The following is a 19,623-nucleotide window of genomic DNA, read 5'->3' on the forward strand; positions in this document are numbered from 1 at the left end:
TCATTTTGTGCACTCCTCCTTTCCACCTCCTAGATTGGGTGCTGTCCCATTCGAATCCATTTTTGCTCAAATAAACTCTTAAAATTTTTAATATGCCTCAGTTTATCTTTTAACACCTGTTTGAATTTTTTCCACGAGCATACCTTACTTTGTGATCATAAGAAAAGAATTGGGGAAAGTATTTGAGCTCTTTCTATAGGTACCATTTTGTTAAATCGAGGTTTTCACATCCTGAGTTTTCTTAACATTAAAAGATAGTTTTACCTGTATTCTAGAAAGTTCTGAAACAACAGGGGCTCAGCATGTTTGGAATGGGTACCTGACAATGAAATTGCATAGTGCTGTAATGACCAAGTATGTGTTCTAAGAAGTCAGTCGCTCTGATGACGTTGCCTTGAATGAGGCTGAGTGAGATCAAGGCGTCTGGAGGGTGGAAGACGGGCAGCACTGGCCCTTCCTCCTGACGCGCAGGGCAGCTAAGACCGACCACAATTGCTGTAGCTAAGGCGAAACAGGAGAAGAAGGATTGGGCGCAAGAGAATAAAGAAAAAGTAAAAGGCACTATTTTGTAAACATACCAAATTTTTCAGCTGTTTCCCTATCAGGAAATTCTTGGTGTCCAAGATTTAGCATCTTCAGAGAAGTAAAATTTGGCAAAACAATGACTATAAAAGGGAAAATAAAAATTGTCATGTCAGCTACGTCTCTTATACTAAAAAGTAATCTGCTTAAAGAGTATTTTAAAAGTGATATAAATCAATATAATAATTCAGATTGAATTAATTAGTATGACTAAGTAGATAAAACAAATCTTTGCTTGGAAAATAATTCTGATAACTAGAAATGTTTAAACTTCTAGAAACAAACTCACCTTATTGTTTGAGAATTCATTTAAGATCAGATATCTATTACAATAGTTTTGTTCTTTGACATCAATTGCATACTTAAAATTTGTTTTTAAAAAATGCTTAAAATGACTCTGTGTCCATGGAAGCATCTTAAACCAAAATTTTACGATTATAGCTCTTACCAAATGGGATAGCTTTAAAAAACTGTCCAGAAAACTTAATTTCTTTGAGTTTCTTGCAAGAAGCAAGTACAGTCATGAGAGACTCAAAATCCGAAAAGAAATTACATTGCAGGTGGAAAACTTGAAGGTCTGGAGAATTCTGAATTAATCTGACTGTAAAATATCAAAGATTTCAGAAATTAGAGAAGATTGCAAACTTCTATCAGAATTAGCCATATCATTTACATTTTATTTCAACAATACTGAATTAAAAGAAAGGACCACAATGGAACGATCTAAGAATCAGGCCACTTTGGGCTTAGGTTTGAGTTCTCTAACTAGCAAGCCTTGTGCACTTGGGCTCGTGGTTGCTGACCCTCTCTGGCGGTCAGTTTTCTCTTCTATAAAATGAGGACATCGACTCAGTAAGGTCACCTTCAGCTTTGACATCCTAATGTCTCTAAGTTTGCACATGACATTTACCCAATAGGAATACTATACAAAGACACGAAAGCAAGGACAATGCTGAAGCAAAACCTGAACGGATGCAAAACTTGCCGAGAAATTTAAGAAAACTACCACTTCCAGCTTCAGCTGCCTAAATTTTTTTGCATGCAACTCTGCATGTCAGTTCCACAGACATTTACTTTTCCTCTGTCTGTCCTAAACCAAGAAATTGATGAAGGCTAAGTTGTTTTGCTAAATGATGTACTTAAGAAAGATGGCCGCACAGGCTGTCCATCAACCAGGAGGATAGGCTGATGAGAAAGAGCAAGATGCTTCTGATCGCCACGGCTTGGCAGACCTCCTCCCCTGACCTGGCACATCTGTAAGTTGCAGTGTAACAGCAAGTTAAACAAAACGAAAGAAAAGAACTCTACAAACTGTTTGGAGAGGCAGTATACCAGTGGCTCAGAGCTCAGACTTAGCGGTCAGAATTCCTGTGTTCGAATCGCAGATTTACCACTTCCTTAGTTGGGTGACCTGGAGCAAATTATTTGACCTCTTTATATCTCAATTTCCCCGGCTGTAAAATGAGAATAAAAGTAGTGCCCTTCCTCATAGAATGGGCATGAGGATTAAAGGAGTTGATATTTGTCAAGTACTTAGAACAATTCCTAGCAGGTAGTAAGGACTCAGTAAGGACGAATGGCTCTCTGCTTCCTTAATGAGAAAGAATGCTATGCCCACAGTTTACCACGGAGACAGGCGGCCCCTCAGACCCAGGGAGGTTTTAATTCTTAAATAAATTGTTGGCCAAGTAGCTCTTTCAAGTGCTGTAAAAATAAGTCAGTCCAAGTGCCACCCTTACCTAGTTTGGAAGGACCATGCTCAGCTGCAATACGGATCAATAATTTCTCCATATGGTGGAGATTGACGAAGTCTTCAGGAATGACTGAAAAAACATTTTGTTTATCATCCAGATCCACAGACAGCTCTTTCAGGCACAGGAACTTGTCCAAATTAGGAAAGAGTTGATCTGCAAAGCAGCACACAGCTCTCCATTATTAGTGTAAGGAGTTCCAAATGGAAAACTTAAAACTGTCTTGATTCATCAAGCTATTTTCATATGAAAACCTTTCACATACCTAAAACATTCTTTTTTAGAAAGTACATATACGAGAATACTGCTTTTTGCAGCATTTACTGATTATCTACTATATGGGAAGACCCGTGCTACTGTCTGGAGTCACAAAAATAAAAGGACGTCTCCTGAAAAATGGTGCTGAGACAACGGGACTTCCACATGCAGAAGAATGAAGCTGGACCTCTACCCCCCCACCACCATATACAAAATTAACTCAAAATGGACCCACAGCCTAAATATGAGAGCTAAAACCGTACAACTCTTAGAAGAAAACATAGGGGTAAATCTTCATGACCTCGAATTTGATAATGGACTCTTAGATATGTTACCAAAAGCACTAGCAAAAAAGAAAAAATAGATAAATCAGACTTCATCAAAACTTAAAACTTCTGTTCATCAAAGGACATTGTTGAGACAGTGAAAAGATAATCTACAGAACAGGAGAAAATATCTTCAAACCCTATGTCCAATAAGAATTTAATATCCAGAATACTGGAGGAGAATACAAATAACCCTTAGAACTCAAAACAGAAAGACAACACCATTTTTAAAACGGGCAGAGGACTTCATAGACGTGTCTCCAAAAAAGACACGGACAGCCAATAAGCACATGAAAAGATGCTCAACGTCATAAGTTATCAGGGCCATGCAAAGCCAAATTACAATGCGATACCGCTTCACAGCAACGAGGATGACTTTTGATGAAAAAACAAACGTTGACAAGGACGCAGAGCCCTCCCACGTTGCTGGTGGGAACGTAAACCACTGTCACTGAGGAAGACAGTTGGGAGGTTCCTCAAAAATTAAAATAGATTTGCTGCTATTAATAGAATTGTGTTATTAATACAATTCTACTTCTGGGTATGTATGCAGAAGAACCGAAAGCAGGGACTCAAAGAGGATTCCGTGCACCCGTGTTCGCAGCAGCATCACTCACACGAGCCGGAAGCAGCAGGGCACGTGTCCATCAACAGACGAACAGCAGATAAGCAAAATGTGATAGGTGTGGACAATGGAATATTATTCAGCTGTCAAAGGAATGAAGTTCTCGCACTCGCTACAATATGGAGGAACCTTGAACACATTATGATAAATGAAATAAGCCAGACACAAAAGGACAAATAGCGTATGATTCCACTTACATGAAATATCTAGAATAGACAAATTTAGGTGTTATCAGCGCTGGGGAGAGGAAGGAGTTATTGTTCAATAGGTACAGAGTTTCTCTTTGGGACGACGAAAAGGTTCTGGAAAAGGATAATGGTGATGGTTGCACAACACTGTAAATGTACTTAATGCCACTAAATTGTACACTTAAAAATGGTTAAAATGGTAATTTTTATGTATACTTTACCATAAGTTAAAAAGTATTTGAAAAAATGACCGAATTTTTCTAAATTTGAGGATAAATATCAACCCATAGATCTTAACAACATTCAGTGACCCTCAAGCAAGAATCTGTACAAAGCAAAGCACACCAGGCATATGACACATTGCAGAAAACCAAGGCAACACTTGCAACAATCAGAAAATGAAAAAAATTTAAATACCGTCTACGAAAGTATCAAAAAGCACAAGTACATAGGAATAAATTTAATGAAAGATGTAAAGTCTACACTGAAAACTCTCAAACATTGCTCAGAGAAATGAAAAGAGATACAAATAAATGGGAGAGCCTGCCTCCAGGTATATACTTCCCAGGGAGTACGAGCCGTTTCGTCCGTTACACAGGCAGAGCTAGGGTAATTCCCAAGCACCGCCTTGCAGATAGATCCTTCTTTTACTAACAACGAGTAATTTGTGTGCTTATTAAGAGGCTTCATTAGGTGATATTTTATTAATTTTATCGGAGTTATTTGAAAACCATTCTATTATTCAGAGGCCTTTCACAAATTCATACTGCTGACAAAAATACATCAGTGAAGGTTTACCTTACATCTATTCTCTCAGCAAGCATTTATGGCCTCACGCTTTCAGAAGTTTTCATCCCCCTAAAACTAAGGGTGTGAAAATAAACTTGCGTCTCAGACGGGCCATCCTAACCATATTCCGTGTACCTCGTAGCCAGGTGGTCCCTGAGACTTCCAGAGACTCCAGGGAAGTCAGGGTGAGAAGCAACTCCTGATCGGCTGCGCTCAGCTCAAACCTGCTTATGGAGCACTTGGTGAATGAGGCCTTGTATTGCTCGAGGGCCGGGTGGACGCTTTCCAGAAAGCCCCTGCTGTCGTTTAGGTGGAGTTCGATGTGCTGTGAAGCTGAGAAAACTGCCGTTAGAACCCTGAGCATCTCCTGGTCCACAGCGTCGATATCAGTCACGTGGACTTCCAGAAGGGGAATCTTGTACGGCTTTGGAGAAAGTTTCCAATAGCCAGTGCTGATGTCTGGTGGTGCATTGAGTTGCATATCCAGAAAACTCTTCACGTTTTCCTCTTTTTCTGCTAAATTCTGCTCCCATTCTTTCGCCGGTTCAAAGGCAGAAGCATAGTCCTGATCGATAGTCGGTGCCTGTGATTTGTCCAAACACGTTTCCAGGACTGAAAGATCTAGTCTGCTTGACTTCCTTCCTTTTATCGAGAACTGGATGCTTCTCAACAACAATAGGCTTTCGGGGTGGTCAAAAAAGTACTGTGACTTAAGCATATTGAAAGTCAGGGTTCTCCCTTGAAGGAATCTCAAAATAAATGGAGAACATGCAGCAAGAGCATTGCTTTGATAAGCGATTTTTATGGCAAGAGCAAGTAAATGTTCTGAAACCTGGGAAAAGTAATATTTTGGAGATAATTGCCACAACACCCTAAAATATTCCATGTGCACTGAAATTTCTGGACGGTGTTTCAGGTAGTCATCAGATTCAAGTATATTCTCCAAGGACTCTTTCTTATCCACCAAACGAAGCAAATGAGAGACAACTTTTGGCCCTGCCTTTGTTGAAGCGTGACAGGAGACATAGTTGAAAAAATTGCTATAGGGAATTACAGCCATCAGGGATGAGTTAACTTCTCTCAAGTAATGAAGTCCCAATTCTCGATCTTCTTGCCTGTCCGAATCCAGGAGTTCAGTCAGCCTCATGCCAGCAAGAAATTCTTGGAACGCAGGACTTAAAAACTGATAGACTGGCCTCAGTCTCTGTGCTGTGGATTTGCTCATCAGGCACATGGCCAGATCTTCGTCTTGATCAACCCCTGCTTCCACAAGGTCGTCATCGCGAAACTCAAAGCAAGATGAAAAAAATCCTTTCAAGGCCAGCTCCCCACAGGAGGACACAGTTGCCCTGAGAAGGTCAGCCGTGGTTTTGTACTTTAAGAAAAGGCATTCCATATAGGACTTGAAAACAGCCACGTCATCAAAGGACTGGTCAAGAGGATGCCGAAACCAGTGAGCACAGACTGCCACTACAAAGAGCGGAGTTTTCTGGATTCCCTGCAAATTTTTGTTCTTTCCAAAATGAATCATAAAGTTTCGCAGGCGGATCATGTTGTGTGAAAAGAGCTTCCGTAATATATAGATCGAATTATAGAAGGGAAACGCTTTGATCTCGAGAATCGTGTGTAGGTGTCGGTGGATGGCCCTGGCCCTGCTCCTACGGACCCCGATCAGTAAGCAGGTCCTTGACGAGTGGTTTCTTTGAATCAGCTTTTCTATGACGCGGGGGACTGAGCACATTTCTCTGAAGTCATCCAAAAGAAACAACACCTGATTCTTTAACTGCTGGATGATGGGCCTCAAGGACATCTCAGTGACAGAGTCTTCTGTCTCCAGGAGTTGGTCACAAAGGATGCTGGCCAGCCCCTGGTCCAGTCTGGCAGAGCTAAGGGAGACATAGAAGACCAGCTGGAACCTGTTTAACAAGGGGCAACCTCCTGATGCCCAGAGAAGAGCTATTCTCTTCAGGAGGACCGTCTTTCCACTACCAGCTTCACCCTCCACACACATGACAGAGTTCAAGGTGGCAAAGACCTCAGGCAACACCACAGGCTCTTGCACATGACTGCCGATGCGTTTTGAAGCGAGGGACAGGTCACAACCCAGCAACTGGTCAGTGGCTAGGCAGGGAGCGACTTCAAGCAAAGACGTGTTGCAGAAACGGGCGCTGGTGTAGGCTTTTCTCAGTCGCTCACTCAGACCCTTTGCCTCCTGAAACCACTGCGCTTCACCCTGGGCCATCTCTGCGGAGAGAAGAAAGGAGGCACGGCTACAAATACTCTTGCTTTGAAATGCCCGCCATCCAAAGAGACGCACACCTGCATACGATCCCCGGTGGTACTTCAGCATCCTCACCTGGCGCTGGAGAACTAACGGCTGCTGAATCCGCAAGATTGCTTTCACATGTGGCTTCCTTTGAAAATAAAATCCTCGATTGAATGGAGATTTGTGTAAGGGAGTGGGGGCATCATGTTACAATTAGGGACCAAACAACCTCTAAACATAGCCCGCCCTCAAACATATACGCGAAGCGGAGGGAGGGGCGCCACAAATAGAAAACAATAAGTGATCTGCAAACAGCTGCATGCGCGCTCCCACGTGGCCACACGCACTGCGCTCCGTGGGTGAATCAAGCCGTGATTACATCCAGATAGTAGAGTCACAGCGTTCAGAGCAAGGCGGACGCTCCAAAAATCATCAGGTGCAGCTTCTGAACTTAGTTTTTATTTTTACATTTGTATTATTACATACCTAGGATATAGGAAGGTTATGTTCCATCCTTAAAAAATAAGCTATTTATATGTCCCCAAACTTTTTTCTTCAATTTCATTTTTTAATTTACAAATATAAAAGATGAATCAAGTGAATAGCAAGTTACTTTGTTTTCTTTTTATGGGATGGCAAACGTAATATGCCTAACATGCAGCCTCAAATAAGGTGTGTGTGTGCGTGTGTGAAATTGATAGTGGCTTACATCCCAGAGAACTGGGTAAGATTTCTCAGTTTGAAGGGGTCAGCCTATTACCTGGATTTATGATTTGGCTGGTCATTTGCTTTTTACAAGACACATGTCTTCCCAGCCCTGAGAAGGGCCAAGTGGCAAGTCAGACCACACTCTTCCAGGCGCAGGTCACAGGTGGGCTCCAGGTAGCCTGGGAGCTAATCAGCTCTAAGACCCAGAGTCTGGGCCCCAAAGTACAAAAGACTGACTCCACATTTCGTGGGGCTCGGTATCACATCTCTGTGGTTTATCATAGCATCCTTGTCCGCACTTAGACACGATAGGTGCTTAATGGACATTGGTAGAATTTATGTATTTACTTATTTATGATAAGTAATTCGTGTTCAAAACCAGTTTTTGATTACGTGATTGGGTACTGCTAAAATAAACAAGGTAGTGTTGTTGATTACCGCGAATCCAGCAAGTTCACCACGGCTCTGGAGGTCTGGAGTCGCTCCTGCAGAGGACTTCATATTTTGGAGAAACTGACAACTAAGCACAAAGGTAAAAGTTATAAAAATAGTTGTATGCAATTAAGTATTTGTATTAGGTTTTTAAAAGCACTGGCAGAGTTTTAGTGGCAGAAATTAGCACAAAATTAACATTTCCAGTGATTCTGTCAGCATTGTTCTCAAACGGGGCATTTCGACTGGGGCTCTCAGCAACAGAAACATAAACAGTTTATGAAGTAATGGTGGGGATAACCAGCAAACGTGGTGGAATGAGTGCATACTTAACACTCTCCCGTGAAACCAACTAAAATGAACCTAAGGAATCAGAAGTAGAGAAGAAAACTCCATTTCTGGATTCTGGCACAAAAAAAGGACATCAGTAGAAAAACTGGTGAAATTCAACTAAAGTCTGGCATTGAAAGTAATGTGCCAGTGTTGGTTTCTTAATTTTGACAAATGTCCCATGTGATGTCAGATGTTGGAATGAGGGGAACTTGGACGTGGGGATATAGGAACTATTTGTATTATCTTTGCACCTTTCTCTAAATCTGAAATTATTCCCCGATAAAAAGTTATTAAAAAAAAAACTCGATAATATGAAGACTAAAGAATGGCCACAAACATATTCTCTGAAAACTATTTGCCAGACATCATGAAACCAGGACATCTAAACTCAGGTAGGATGTCTGTCTGAGGAACCAACGGAGAAAATTCTAAAGAGCTCTCTGCACAAAGATTAACTTGAAGGGATGAGAACTACAAATGTAAGTAGGTAAATGGGAAAACTAGGAACAACCAACTGTCTTGGGCTCATTTTCATGCTGCAGAACCACAGGACAACAGGAGAGAAGGCAAGAGGACACTCCATTTTTATATTCCTAGATGGCTAGAGATGAGTCCAGGAATAGAAGGGTCGCCACAGGGAAACAGCAAGCAGGACTTTGAATGTCTCTGTCCACGGCCGCTGTGCAGGCAGACCCATCAAGGAAAAGGGCTCTGAGGAAAGGTAAAATACAGACTTTCCCATACTAACGAAGCCAATATAGCTAGTTGCCTGTACAGGTGGAACAGTTAGCTGCCCCGCACTGCACAGAGGAACTTCTTCAGTTAAAAGGAAAGTGATGACAGGTGGAAACTTGTTTCTACCCAAAGGAACGAAGAGTGCCAGGGATGGTAACTAACTGGGGAAATATAAAAGACTTTTCTTTTTCTCCTTTTAAAATGTATTTAAACGATAATTGTTTAAAGCAAAGATGTAACACTATATTGTGCGATTTATAATACATGTGGAAGTAAAACATACGACAACAATAGCACAAAGGATAGGCGGGGAGAGATAAGAGTCACTGTTACACGGCTCAGACTTTGTATGTCAAGTGTTGTAACGCTATTTGAAGATGACTGCAATGTTAAACATGCATACTGTGAATTCTAGAGCAGGTTCTAAAAAGACAAAATAAAGACGTGTGACTAATACGCCAACGTTAGAGATAAAACGGAATACTAAAAAGTACTCAAAGAAGTCAGGAAAAGAAGAAACGAAGAAGAGCTGGGATAAAGAGAAAACAAATAGCAAAACAGTAGATTCAAATCCAATCACATCAATAATTACATTAACGTAAATGTTCTGAACCCTCCCATCAGAAAGCAGATATGGTCCAACTGTTGAAAAAGCGAGACCAACTATGTTTCCTACAAGAAACTCATTTTAAATATAAAGTCATAGATAAATTAAAACTAAAGTGATTTCAAAAAAGGCATACCTGTAAAAATTAATTCTAGGAAAGCTGGAGTGGCTCTATTAATATCAGATAAAGACTTAAGACTAAGAAATACTATGAGGGATAAAGAGGGACATTTCATATATTCTCTCGATATGAAAGAGCAAAGAGCAAAGAATACCCAAGACATGCTCCTGAGGAAAAGAACAAGGAGACTTTACGGGAAAATATGAAAACACACCCAACATTATGCATAACTGAAGTGACAAAAAGGAAAATTCGTGCACTACCAAGTTAGTGAGGAAGCAGACCAAAGGAAACTCCTCCACGCTAGTGGGAATGAGAATCAGCACAACCGACTAGAAAAAAGTTTTGCATCATCTAGTAAAGCTGACTGTCTGCAAAGCCTGTGACTCTGCAACCCCCCGGTTCATTGTGTGTCCTAGAGAAACCCACAGGAGCTGAGAAGTAGGTACAAGAGTGTTCATAGTGGCATTTTTTGAATTTGCAGCACTCTGAACACCACCCAGATGTTGAACCAAGAATATAATGGGTAAATTATTATATATTCATAAAATAATATACTATATAGCAGTGAAAACAGTGAACTACAACTTTACACATAATTATGGATGAGTCTCCAAACAATGTGGAGCAAAATGAGGCAATCACGGAACTGTGCAGTATGCTTCCATGTATTTGAACATCTAAAAAAGGCAGTTAACTACGTTGAAGGATACATATCTAGTTGGCAAAATCATAAAGAGAAGCAAAGGAATCATTAACCCAAAATTCAAGATAACATTTCTCTCTGGATTGGAGGGACAAGGATATAATCGGGATCGGGGCAGGGCGAGCACCGGACGGCTTTGTAAGGCATAGGTAATGTTCAGCTTCTTCCCTCTAGTGCTGGGTTCACTGGTTTCTTTTGTGATTGTCCTTTAAATCCTACCTAAATATTTGAGGCGCTCCTTTAGAGGCATCCTAGTTTGCAATTTAAAAAAAGCAGGCAGAGGAAGAGTAAAAATCCACACAAAAAGGGAGTTGATAGATTCCAGAAAAAGTTCTAAAAAAATTAGACTGCACCCTAGAGCATCCTTTCAAGAATCAAGAAGAATATCCTCACTGTTCTCAGTAATTTACTAAATATTAAATCCAAATAAGAAAGAAAAAAAAGCAACTACTTCTGTCAAAACACCTTCAAAGCAGATTGAAAAAGTAGAGTTTGCAATCAAAGGATTAAGGATCAGAAAGGCGTGAACTTCTCAGCAGTCACATGGGCAGCTATTAGAAAATGCAGCAATGTCTCATAAATTAGAATTAGGATACCTCCCAACCTAGAATTCTACAGCTAGCTGAACTACCAAACAAGCGTGAGAATACATATTTATTCAGATACAGGCATTATATGCAAGCTAAAAACAGGCATCTCTTATGCAGACTTTCCCAGCAAACTGTAGAGGAGTGTTCCACAAAATCAGTGAATAAACCAAGAAAAGGATGACACTGGATCCAGGAAACGGGAGCTACACCACGAGAGAGAGGCAATAGGAATCCCCAGAATGACTATGAAGACAGATCCCAGGATCCTAGGATGTCTACAGGACAAGTAGTTCACGCTGGAGTAGGTCAGAAGACTTTATGACAGACTCCTTGAAGAAAGCGAAAATGATACGATATCTTACAGGCCCGAGTCACTGGATGAGAGATTTAAACATTTGGAGAATTGAAGAATTGAGGGAATTGGAAGATGAACTTGTGCTAAATACATAAAAAACTAAGAAAATGGCTATACTTAAAAAAAAAAAGGAAAGCAAGTGTTTTTGAGGATATGGAGAAATTGAAATGAAATTGAAATTACTCAGTGATTAAAAACAGAATTAAGTACTCATACATGCTATGACATGGATGAACCTCAAAACATTATGCCAAGTGAAAGAAGCCGGATGCAAAGGTCATAACGTGTGCTTCCATTTGCACAAAGTATCCGGAACATGCGAATCCATAGAGAAGGAAAGCAGATCGGTAGCTCTAAGGGGATGGGGTGGGGAGGGAGATAAGGAGTGACAGCCTAATGGACACAGAGTTTTCTTTTGGGGTGACGGAAATGTTGTGGGATTGGATGGAGGGAGGGGTGGCTGCTCCACATTGTGAATGTGCTAAACGCCATGCGCCTGGATTGTGCACTTTCAAATGGTTAATGTGTGAATTTCACCTCAAAAACCAAAACACTAAGCAAACACACTAACAAGACAGTTATTGCTTCCTAAAAAATTAAAAGTTGTACAGTGAGGGCAAATGAACCATGATTTACTACAAGGTCCAGCTCTGCACAGCATTCATGCCATCATGACAACGTAAACAGGTAAACATATGATCTAACCAACTACGCAACATGTATCACGAGAGCAGGGAGTGGGAGAGAGAGGCTCCCCCTTCACAGTGTGGATGTGGGTGGGGGCAAAGACTTAATCGGAAGAGAAATGAGGGCAAGTTGTCAAACTACATCCAAACTCAGACTCGAAACCTTCGTTCCACGCACTTGGGAGAATATTTGGTGTGATCTTCTACTGGGTCATCGCCTTCCTTCCAATTCTCCAAACACACTCCACAGGAAAAGCACTGGACTACGTCCTTTACTCCTGGAAGGAAAGAATTTCAATCAGTGCCACTGGCGTGCGTATTTGTTAAGTGACACAGATAATAACCACAGGCCTTTATTAGCAAAACCCAACTTGCATTTCCAATCAGATATTGTGACAAAGTCAGAACGTGGGTCACCAATGAGGCAATATTCTATTTAGGACTCTTCTCTCACCAATGGGGTGATGAGCAAGTGGTCACTGAATGCTCCTTGTACCATGCGCTTTGAGGAACACCTCGCCCCATTCCATCCTCCTTCTGTGGGAGCCAGAGACTTGCAAATCAGAATGTGGAGCTGAAGCTCCATGAAAGAAGAGATGTTTGTCTGTTTTGCTCCCTAACGCATCTCGAGGACCTGCCTGGCACTCATCAGGCTCTCGATATGTATTTGTTTAATAAACAAATCACAAAAAATATATTTAGAGCTCTGGGAAAAAAATATGAGGGAACGCAGCAGCCCTTGTGTAAATAAGTTCATGAAGATGCCAATGCCTCTTCCTGCGTCATTGCCAGCTTTACTCCACCAGAAACAGGGTCCAGTCTCCTTGTGAGACTGTAATTCTTTGGAAGGAAATCAGCATTTGGATCCACCGAAGGATCGAACTAGAAGCGGAGCATCACTGTCTTCCTTCCACTCTTGGACCCCTGTGGGGACTGCAAAGCTAGGGCAGAGGAAGATCTCCTTTTGTGTCTGGACAAAAATATGAGGTTCTGGAGCTTACGAGACCCTAAAAGGGTCAGATGACTCAGATTTGTGGGGAGAAGTGGAGGCCCTTGAGGAAGGCGGGGAAGAGGAAGACGGAACGGAGAGAGGAGGAGAAGGGGTGGGGCACCGCCCTTCCAAATGCGTAAGATTGGGAGGCGTGAAGACTTTCTGGACCAACGGGGTATGTCTGCTAGACAAAGTGACCACATTCTCCTCGTCTGCACTGCTCTGTGATATTTGTGATGCCTGCCTGACCTCTCGGTAAAAGATCTGTGTGGACCTCCACTGTAGCTCAGTGCCTGTGTTCGGTCTGAAGAAGCCGCGAGGTCCCTAGGGCACAGCATCCATCCTCTGGTCACCTTACTGCACCCCCGGCGGAGATTCAGCTGAGGGCAACAGGCCACTCCGGACTGCAGAGTGGGACTTCTGGATGACCAGCAGTTAAAGACAGAATACTGTGAACTGACGGAAGGTTCTAAATGCTTAGGAATCAAAGATTTCCTGACTTTCTCTTCCAGGGAGAGTGTGGCAAAGACTGCTATCCACAGTCCCAGTGTCTCTCATTCTTCCATACTAACAGAAACCCCAAGTTGTAGCTGGGCACATTGCCACCCAGGAAAAAGATGAGAAGTCCCAACTCTTCTTATAGCTGAGTATGGCCATCTGACTCTTAAGTTCTGGTGAAGGAGACAGAAAAGCGGAAGGGTCATGTGACAGTTTCCAGGGGTGTGGGGAGTAAGGGGTAGAAAGTAAAAGATATGATAATTATCCCAAACAGAATACCTGTATTCACTGTTGGTCCAGACCTTAAGGTTTCAAGTTTGGAGCTTCTCTACCTAAGGGAGGTGTGGAACTGAGAGGGGACTTATGATTCAGGGAGGAAAGGAACGAAGAGAAGAGAGGAGGTTGTTGAGTGTAGATAAACGCAGGCCCAGCCTCGTGAGGCAGATGTGGGGTTCCAAGGGGAGCACGGCAAGGGCCTGGTGCAGCTCCTGACTCACCCGTGTAGAAAAGGCCTGCTTTGGCCAGAGCCGCGGCTCCCACGGGGGAGGCAGGAGGCCAGTTCTTAAAGGAGTCCAGTCGCAGTTCTCCATTCGCAAAGATGCTGTCACTGGAATAAGCTTGAGTAAAAGGCATATGGTGAGACCAGCGAGCTTTGATGTCACAAGTGTGAGTGTTCAAGTCCTCCCCTCCTATTTACAGATGGACCATGTGACGTGTGGCGTTTGCTTCAATAGAATCGCAGGAGGGGAAAGAAGAAAGGTGTCTAGATGCGGCGGGATTGACCATGTGCTGCCTGTTGGAGCAGAGTGGTGGGTATATGCTGGGTGTACGCTACTGTCTTATTTCTGTGTATGTCCAAAATTCTCTGCAATAAAGTATTTCGAAATTCTCTATCATCTAGCATCAGAATAAAATAAGAAAAAGCTAGAAGAGAGTACCCCCCCCCCCCCCCGCCAAGTTAGTGCCAGGATTGGAGAAAGGCAATTTCCTTGTAGCTCCCTTAAGAGCAGGCAGATTTATTTCTTCCCTTTGGGGTGTCCACTCTATGGAGTGGCCTCCGTTAGACTTCCGCCTGGTGCTGGCCCCGGGCTTTGGTTCCTGTCTTCTGCACAACATGAGGACTTGAAAATTTATGTTAACTTGGTTCTGCAAATTTCCTTAAGAGGAAAGCTTGTGTCAATGTTTCCCTTAGCCCCAGGATTCCTGCTGTCACTTCATTTTTAATCTGAATATTATTTAATGGATGGCAAAAACCTCAATCCTTTCCTCCTGTGTGTCTCCTTTACTCCCACATGACTATCACACTCACTTCTCACACCAGATGTGTGGCCGTTTTCCCCACAACAGCAAGTAAGTGTCTGACACCAGCTGGGTGTCCTACAATTTAACTCGATTCTGACACTGTCTCCCCTGAGATAGCGTCAGACCCCACAGGGTAAGGGCTCAGTCCCACAGGACTGCTCCTCCCCCACTGCAATTATTAGAGTGGCTCACAGAACTCAGGGAAGCACTTACTTAGGTTTACTACTTTGTTAAAGGACATGATAAGGACACAGATGAACAGCCAGATGAAGAGATGCACAGGGTGAGGTCTGGGAGGGTCCCGAGCACAGCAGCCCCCATGCCTGTGGCGTTGGGGTGCGCCCCCCTCCCAGCGAGGACGTGCTCACCAACCTGGAAGCTCCCTGGACCTTCCTCACCAGGCTTGATGGATTATTAACTCCGTTTCCAGTCCCTCTGCCCTCTGTGGAGGATGGGGGTGGGGCTGACAATCCCAAGCTTCTAATCATGGCTTGGTTTCCCTGGAGACAAGCCGCCATCCAGGAAGCACCCAGAGTCACCTCAGTAGACCAAGAGATGCTCCTGGTGCTCTTAGCACTGCGGGATTTTCAAGGGCTTCAGGAGCTCGGTGCCAGAGACCAATAGAAATGTTTTCTATTATCTCACGCTTAATTTGTCAACAAACATTAATCCATTTAAGGATGTTTTCAAAAACATTTTATCCAAAAATTTTGCTTTAAGGGAAGTGTCACTCGAGGACCCAGCCCTGCATATTTCCCAATGCGCATTTATGCTGAAAACCTGAGTCACTCCAGAAGACCAGAAATCTCTTATGAAAATAGTTTTTTAAAAAAATGATTTATGGCACTGTAAAATGAGGAGGGAAATGGAAAGGTTTTTAAAAAAATGAGGAGAAACAAACAGAAAAACGTAACAGAAGAAATGAACAAGCCAAGCCTTTGGAGCATGTCTGAGTCTTTACCTGACGCCATGGGTACCACCCTCTTGACCCAGGAATTCAGAAAATGTTCTCCCTGAAGGAAAGGGAAATGCCAGTTATCGCCTGTTTGACTGGGAGTAGACACCTACCCGTGAATAAAAAGGAAAGAACGTGTCCCCAGAAGTGAAGAGTTTCATTGGCTTGAGTGGCAGGGTTGTTGGAGAATCGTTCCTTTCTTATTTCTATTAATGTTGGAATTTTTTACGCAGTGCAAAAGAACCTGTAACTGGTTGTTTATACCCAACAGAAGCCTTCTCGGGGTACGTTTCCCGAAAACGCAGCTCAAAAGCGGAGATCCGTTGAGACAGCATGGATGTCGTTCAACTGATGGGGAAGGATGAACCACAGGAAGGAGTGACGGGCAAGGATGAGATGCAGGAGGGACTGATGGGCAAGGATGAGATGCAGGAAGGGGTGACAGGGAAGGACGAGACGCAGGAAGGAAGCTGGACTCAGCGGGGTGGTAGGTGTTGAACAACTGCCCCTTCTCTGACAAGCACCCGATTCCTTTCTGAGAAAACACTCCTCCGCCACTGTCAGGCCAGGTTCTCTGCGGGTTTCTCATCTTCTGGGTGACGTTAGCCAAGGAATTCTTTTTTCACTAAGCCATATGGATTGGCTTTCCCGTCACCTGCCGTGAGGACATCCTCACTACAGAGCATAAAGTGACTGGGTAGGAGCCTGCTGTGGGTGATGGTGCTGGTCCCAACGTCTCAGCAGGCCTTCCAAGGGGGCAGCCAAGGGAAGCTGGGCAGGCGGCTTCAGCCAAAGGGGAGGACTGTCAGGAAGGCAGGCAAGCGATCAAAGGCTGCCCCAGAGAAAGAAATTCTGAGGGCTCTAGTTCAGCAAGAGAAAGTGGTTTTCTTTACTGTGCCAGACGAAGAGCAGGCAAATGAAAGAAGGGAAGGAGAAAGGGGGAGAGCCCATGACAAGGAGAGAATGTCCCTCCACAAGCCAGGTACGAGCCATGAGAATGCCCCCCAAACCAGGCACGGGTTACGAGGCAATCATGCCAACCAGAGGACAAATCTGCCATTACAACTTACCGTGACGCCAACAAACCCCTCGTAGCTTTGAATATACTGGGCAATCTCCTCCGAGGACTTCTTACTTTGAAGAAATTCACACCTATAATTAATAAACGGAATAAAAATTTACCCCGATACTCTGACATAGTGGTCCTATATCTCTGTTATTGTGGTGAAGGGTAAACACTAAAACTACTGAATTGTATACTTAAAATTGGTGAATTTGGGGCTGGCCCCGTGGCCGAGTGGTTAAGTTCGCGCGCTCCGCTGCAGGTGGCCCAATGTTTCGTTGGTTCGAACCCTGGGCACGGACACGGCACTGCTCATCAAACCACGCTGAGGCAGCGTCCCACATGCCACAACTAGAAGGACCCACAACGAAGAATATACAACTATGTACTGGGGGGCTTTGGGGAGAAAAAGAAAAAAATAAAATCTTTAAAAAAAATTGGTGAATTTTATTATACTTCAATGAAAACTGTCAAAAAGTTTACCCCAAAACTTATTTCTGAGAATCATCATTATTCTCATACAATTATTCTGTGTTTCAGTTGGGGCCAACATGTAGAATAATTTAAAATTAAACTTCAGATTATTTTTTCTCTTGAAACAAAATATATAATACAATCAAAGAGACTGATTTACAGTAATATAGGCTGGGGTTTTCACTGTTTGTTTAATGAAACTCTGGTGACTAAACCTAGTTCCTGTGGTTATATGAAAGTTACCGGCAGTGGGGGGAACTGTATAAAAAATAATAATATTTCATCTGTTGAACAAAATACATCACCACTTCTTAAAAAAAAACAATGAAAATTAATTTTGAATTTTTTTTAAAAAAAGCGTATCAAATACCATCCAAGAAAACACATTCCTTTCCAGGAAAAAGCAGCAATTTTTAGATTAACTTTAAAAAGTCCCTGTAATTCAAATTAAAGGCTCCTTTCCCGTGGTGGTGCAGTAACAAGTGGGCTGGGAGTCAAGAGGCGAGAAGGTCAGTCCCAGTTCTGCCTCTAATGGGGTAGGACCGGTCTTGTCATTCTTCTCTTGGAATCGCACGGGAAAATGAACTCCACTAGATGGCTCACACATTGCTTCAGGGCCGCCAGTGCAGGGCAGCCGGGGTCCCCAGGTTCCCGGTGGACAGATCTTCAGGGATTGTCCTGAATCTGTAGTAACCCACCGAGCACACCAAGGACAGAGCAAGGCCCTGCCCACGTGCTTATGGAGTGAGGAAGCACTCTGTATTGGTACTTTCTGAAAAAACTACAGTAAAATCAACTTACATTTATTGAGTACCACATTTTAAAAGGTGTTACGTATACTCGGACATTTTTTCCATGGTTTAGAAAAGAGGGGGCTGGCCCCATGGCCTAGTGGTTAAGTCCAGCGGGCTGTGCTTCATCGGCCCAGGTTTGGTTCCCAGGCGCGGGCCTGTACCACTTGCTGGTGACCATGCTGTGGTGGTGTCCCACATACAAAATGAAGGAAGACTGGCACAGATGTTAGCTCAGGGCAAATCTTCCTCAAGTAAAAACAGGAAGACTGGCAATGGATGTTAGCTCAGGGCCAATCTTCCTCAAGCAAAAACAGGAAGATTGGCAATGGATGTTAGCTCAGGGCCAATCTTCCTCAGCAGAAAAGAAAAGAAAAGAAGCAACATGGCCAGTCTGTAACACTGAATTCCAAGCAGCTCAGGAGGGAGCAAGCAACAGGAATCTCAAGGTCCTGAATCCTAATTCCAGCTCTCAGATGGACGGGCTCACCACGAGCTCACAATGATCAAAGGGTGAAAGGTCAAACAGCCATCTTCACTAACATGTGTAGCTTTCACAAGGCCTTCGCTCCATATGCTTTATTTATAACCCTTACAACCACCCACCAGCTATATCTTACCATTTGCATTTTGCATCCGAGACTCAGAGTCCAGTAGCTTGTCCGGGCTCTGGGGCTTAGGAGGCAGCTCTGTGCATCTCCTCCGCCTCTGTGCTCACCCTGCCCTGCTCCGTATCTGCAGCCCTCAGCCCCTTCCTGCTCTGAGGCTGGTTCTGGACTCACATCTTCTCTCCCGTGCGTCCTACCTTTCCCTCAGCCCTTATCAGGAAAGGGATGCCATCGCCACTCCAGGAGGACATGCGACTCCAGCTGGTGCCAGTCACATGGTGGCCCATGTGAACGGTGCCCAGTGTGTAACCCAGCGACACTGAGCATGTGGCCCTGAGCAGATGTGAATGAAACCTGAGCAGAGACAGGCGCCAAGAGCCAAGAACACTGAGCCCGGGCTCATCCTCACCGGGTGCGTACCCACACGGTGAGCTGGGCACTACGAGTGGTTGGGGGTCTATCCTGACGCGTCAAGGAGCCAGAGTGACATTCAAAGTATTTGCCAGTCTGGCTTCATGCATCCTAATAACTGTCTCATCCCTTGTCAGGAGGAGCTCGCCCTTGCCCTCGCCCTCCGCCCTCCCCTCCTTTCTCCTCTCCGCCTTGGTTCACTTCCTCCCTCCCACCCACCTCTCTCTCTAACTCTCTCTCCTTTTTTTGTTGAGGAAGATTTGCCCTGAGCTAACATCTGTTGCCAATCTTCCTCTATTTTGTATGTGAGCCGCCCGCACAGCATGGCCACTGACAGACGAGTGGAGTAGGTCCACACCTGGGAACTGAACCCAGGCTGCCCAAGCGGAGTGCACCGAACTTAACCACTAGGCCACTGGGGCTCACTCTCTTTCTTTTCAACTACAAAATTTAAACATGATAGGAGCGAACA

General features: G+C 43.7%; 1 protein-coding gene across 7 annotated transcripts in view; it reads right to left on the reverse strand.

Annotated features, from left to right (window-relative positions):
• The window catches only part of NAIP (NLR family apoptosis inhibitory protein), a 41,391-nt gene that overhangs the window by 16,459 nt on the left and 5,309 nt on the right, over positions 1-19,623 (reverse strand). For 4 of the 7 annotated variants that reach the window (XM_001504041.6, XM_005599639.4, XM_070233502.1 and 1 more), the window contains exons 4-13: positions 16,875-16,956; positions 15,811-15,862; positions 14,045-14,164; positions 12,237-12,336; positions 7,932-8,013; positions 6,876-6,933; positions 4,655-6,763; positions 2,322-2,489; positions 1,031-1,183; positions 579-665 (exon numbers count right to left, since the gene is read on the reverse strand). In XM_001504041.6, coding sequence (XP_001504091.3) covers positions 579-665; positions 1,031-1,183; positions 2,322-2,489; positions 4,655-6,763; positions 6,876-6,933; positions 7,932-8,013; positions 12,237-12,336; positions 14,045-14,164; positions 15,811-15,862; positions 16,875-16,956 — 3,011 coding nt within the window. Of the gene's footprint in view, positions 1-578; positions 666-1,030; positions 1,184-2,321; positions 2,490-4,654; positions 6,764-6,875; positions 6,934-7,931; positions 8,014-12,236; positions 12,337-14,044; positions 14,341-15,221; positions 15,332-15,810; positions 15,863-16,874; positions 16,957-19,623 lie in introns of those variants that run through there. The other 3 variants (XM_070233503.1, XM_070233504.1, XM_070233506.1) reach the window with 3 other exon arrangements.

Source organism: Equus caballus, chromosome 14, assembly GCF_041296265.1.
Source record: "Equus caballus isolate H_3958 breed thoroughbred chromosome 14, TB-T2T, whole genome shotgun sequence".
In the NCBI taxonomy this organism is placed as follows: domain Eukaryota; kingdom Metazoa; phylum Chordata; class Mammalia; order Perissodactyla; family Equidae; genus Equus; species Equus caballus.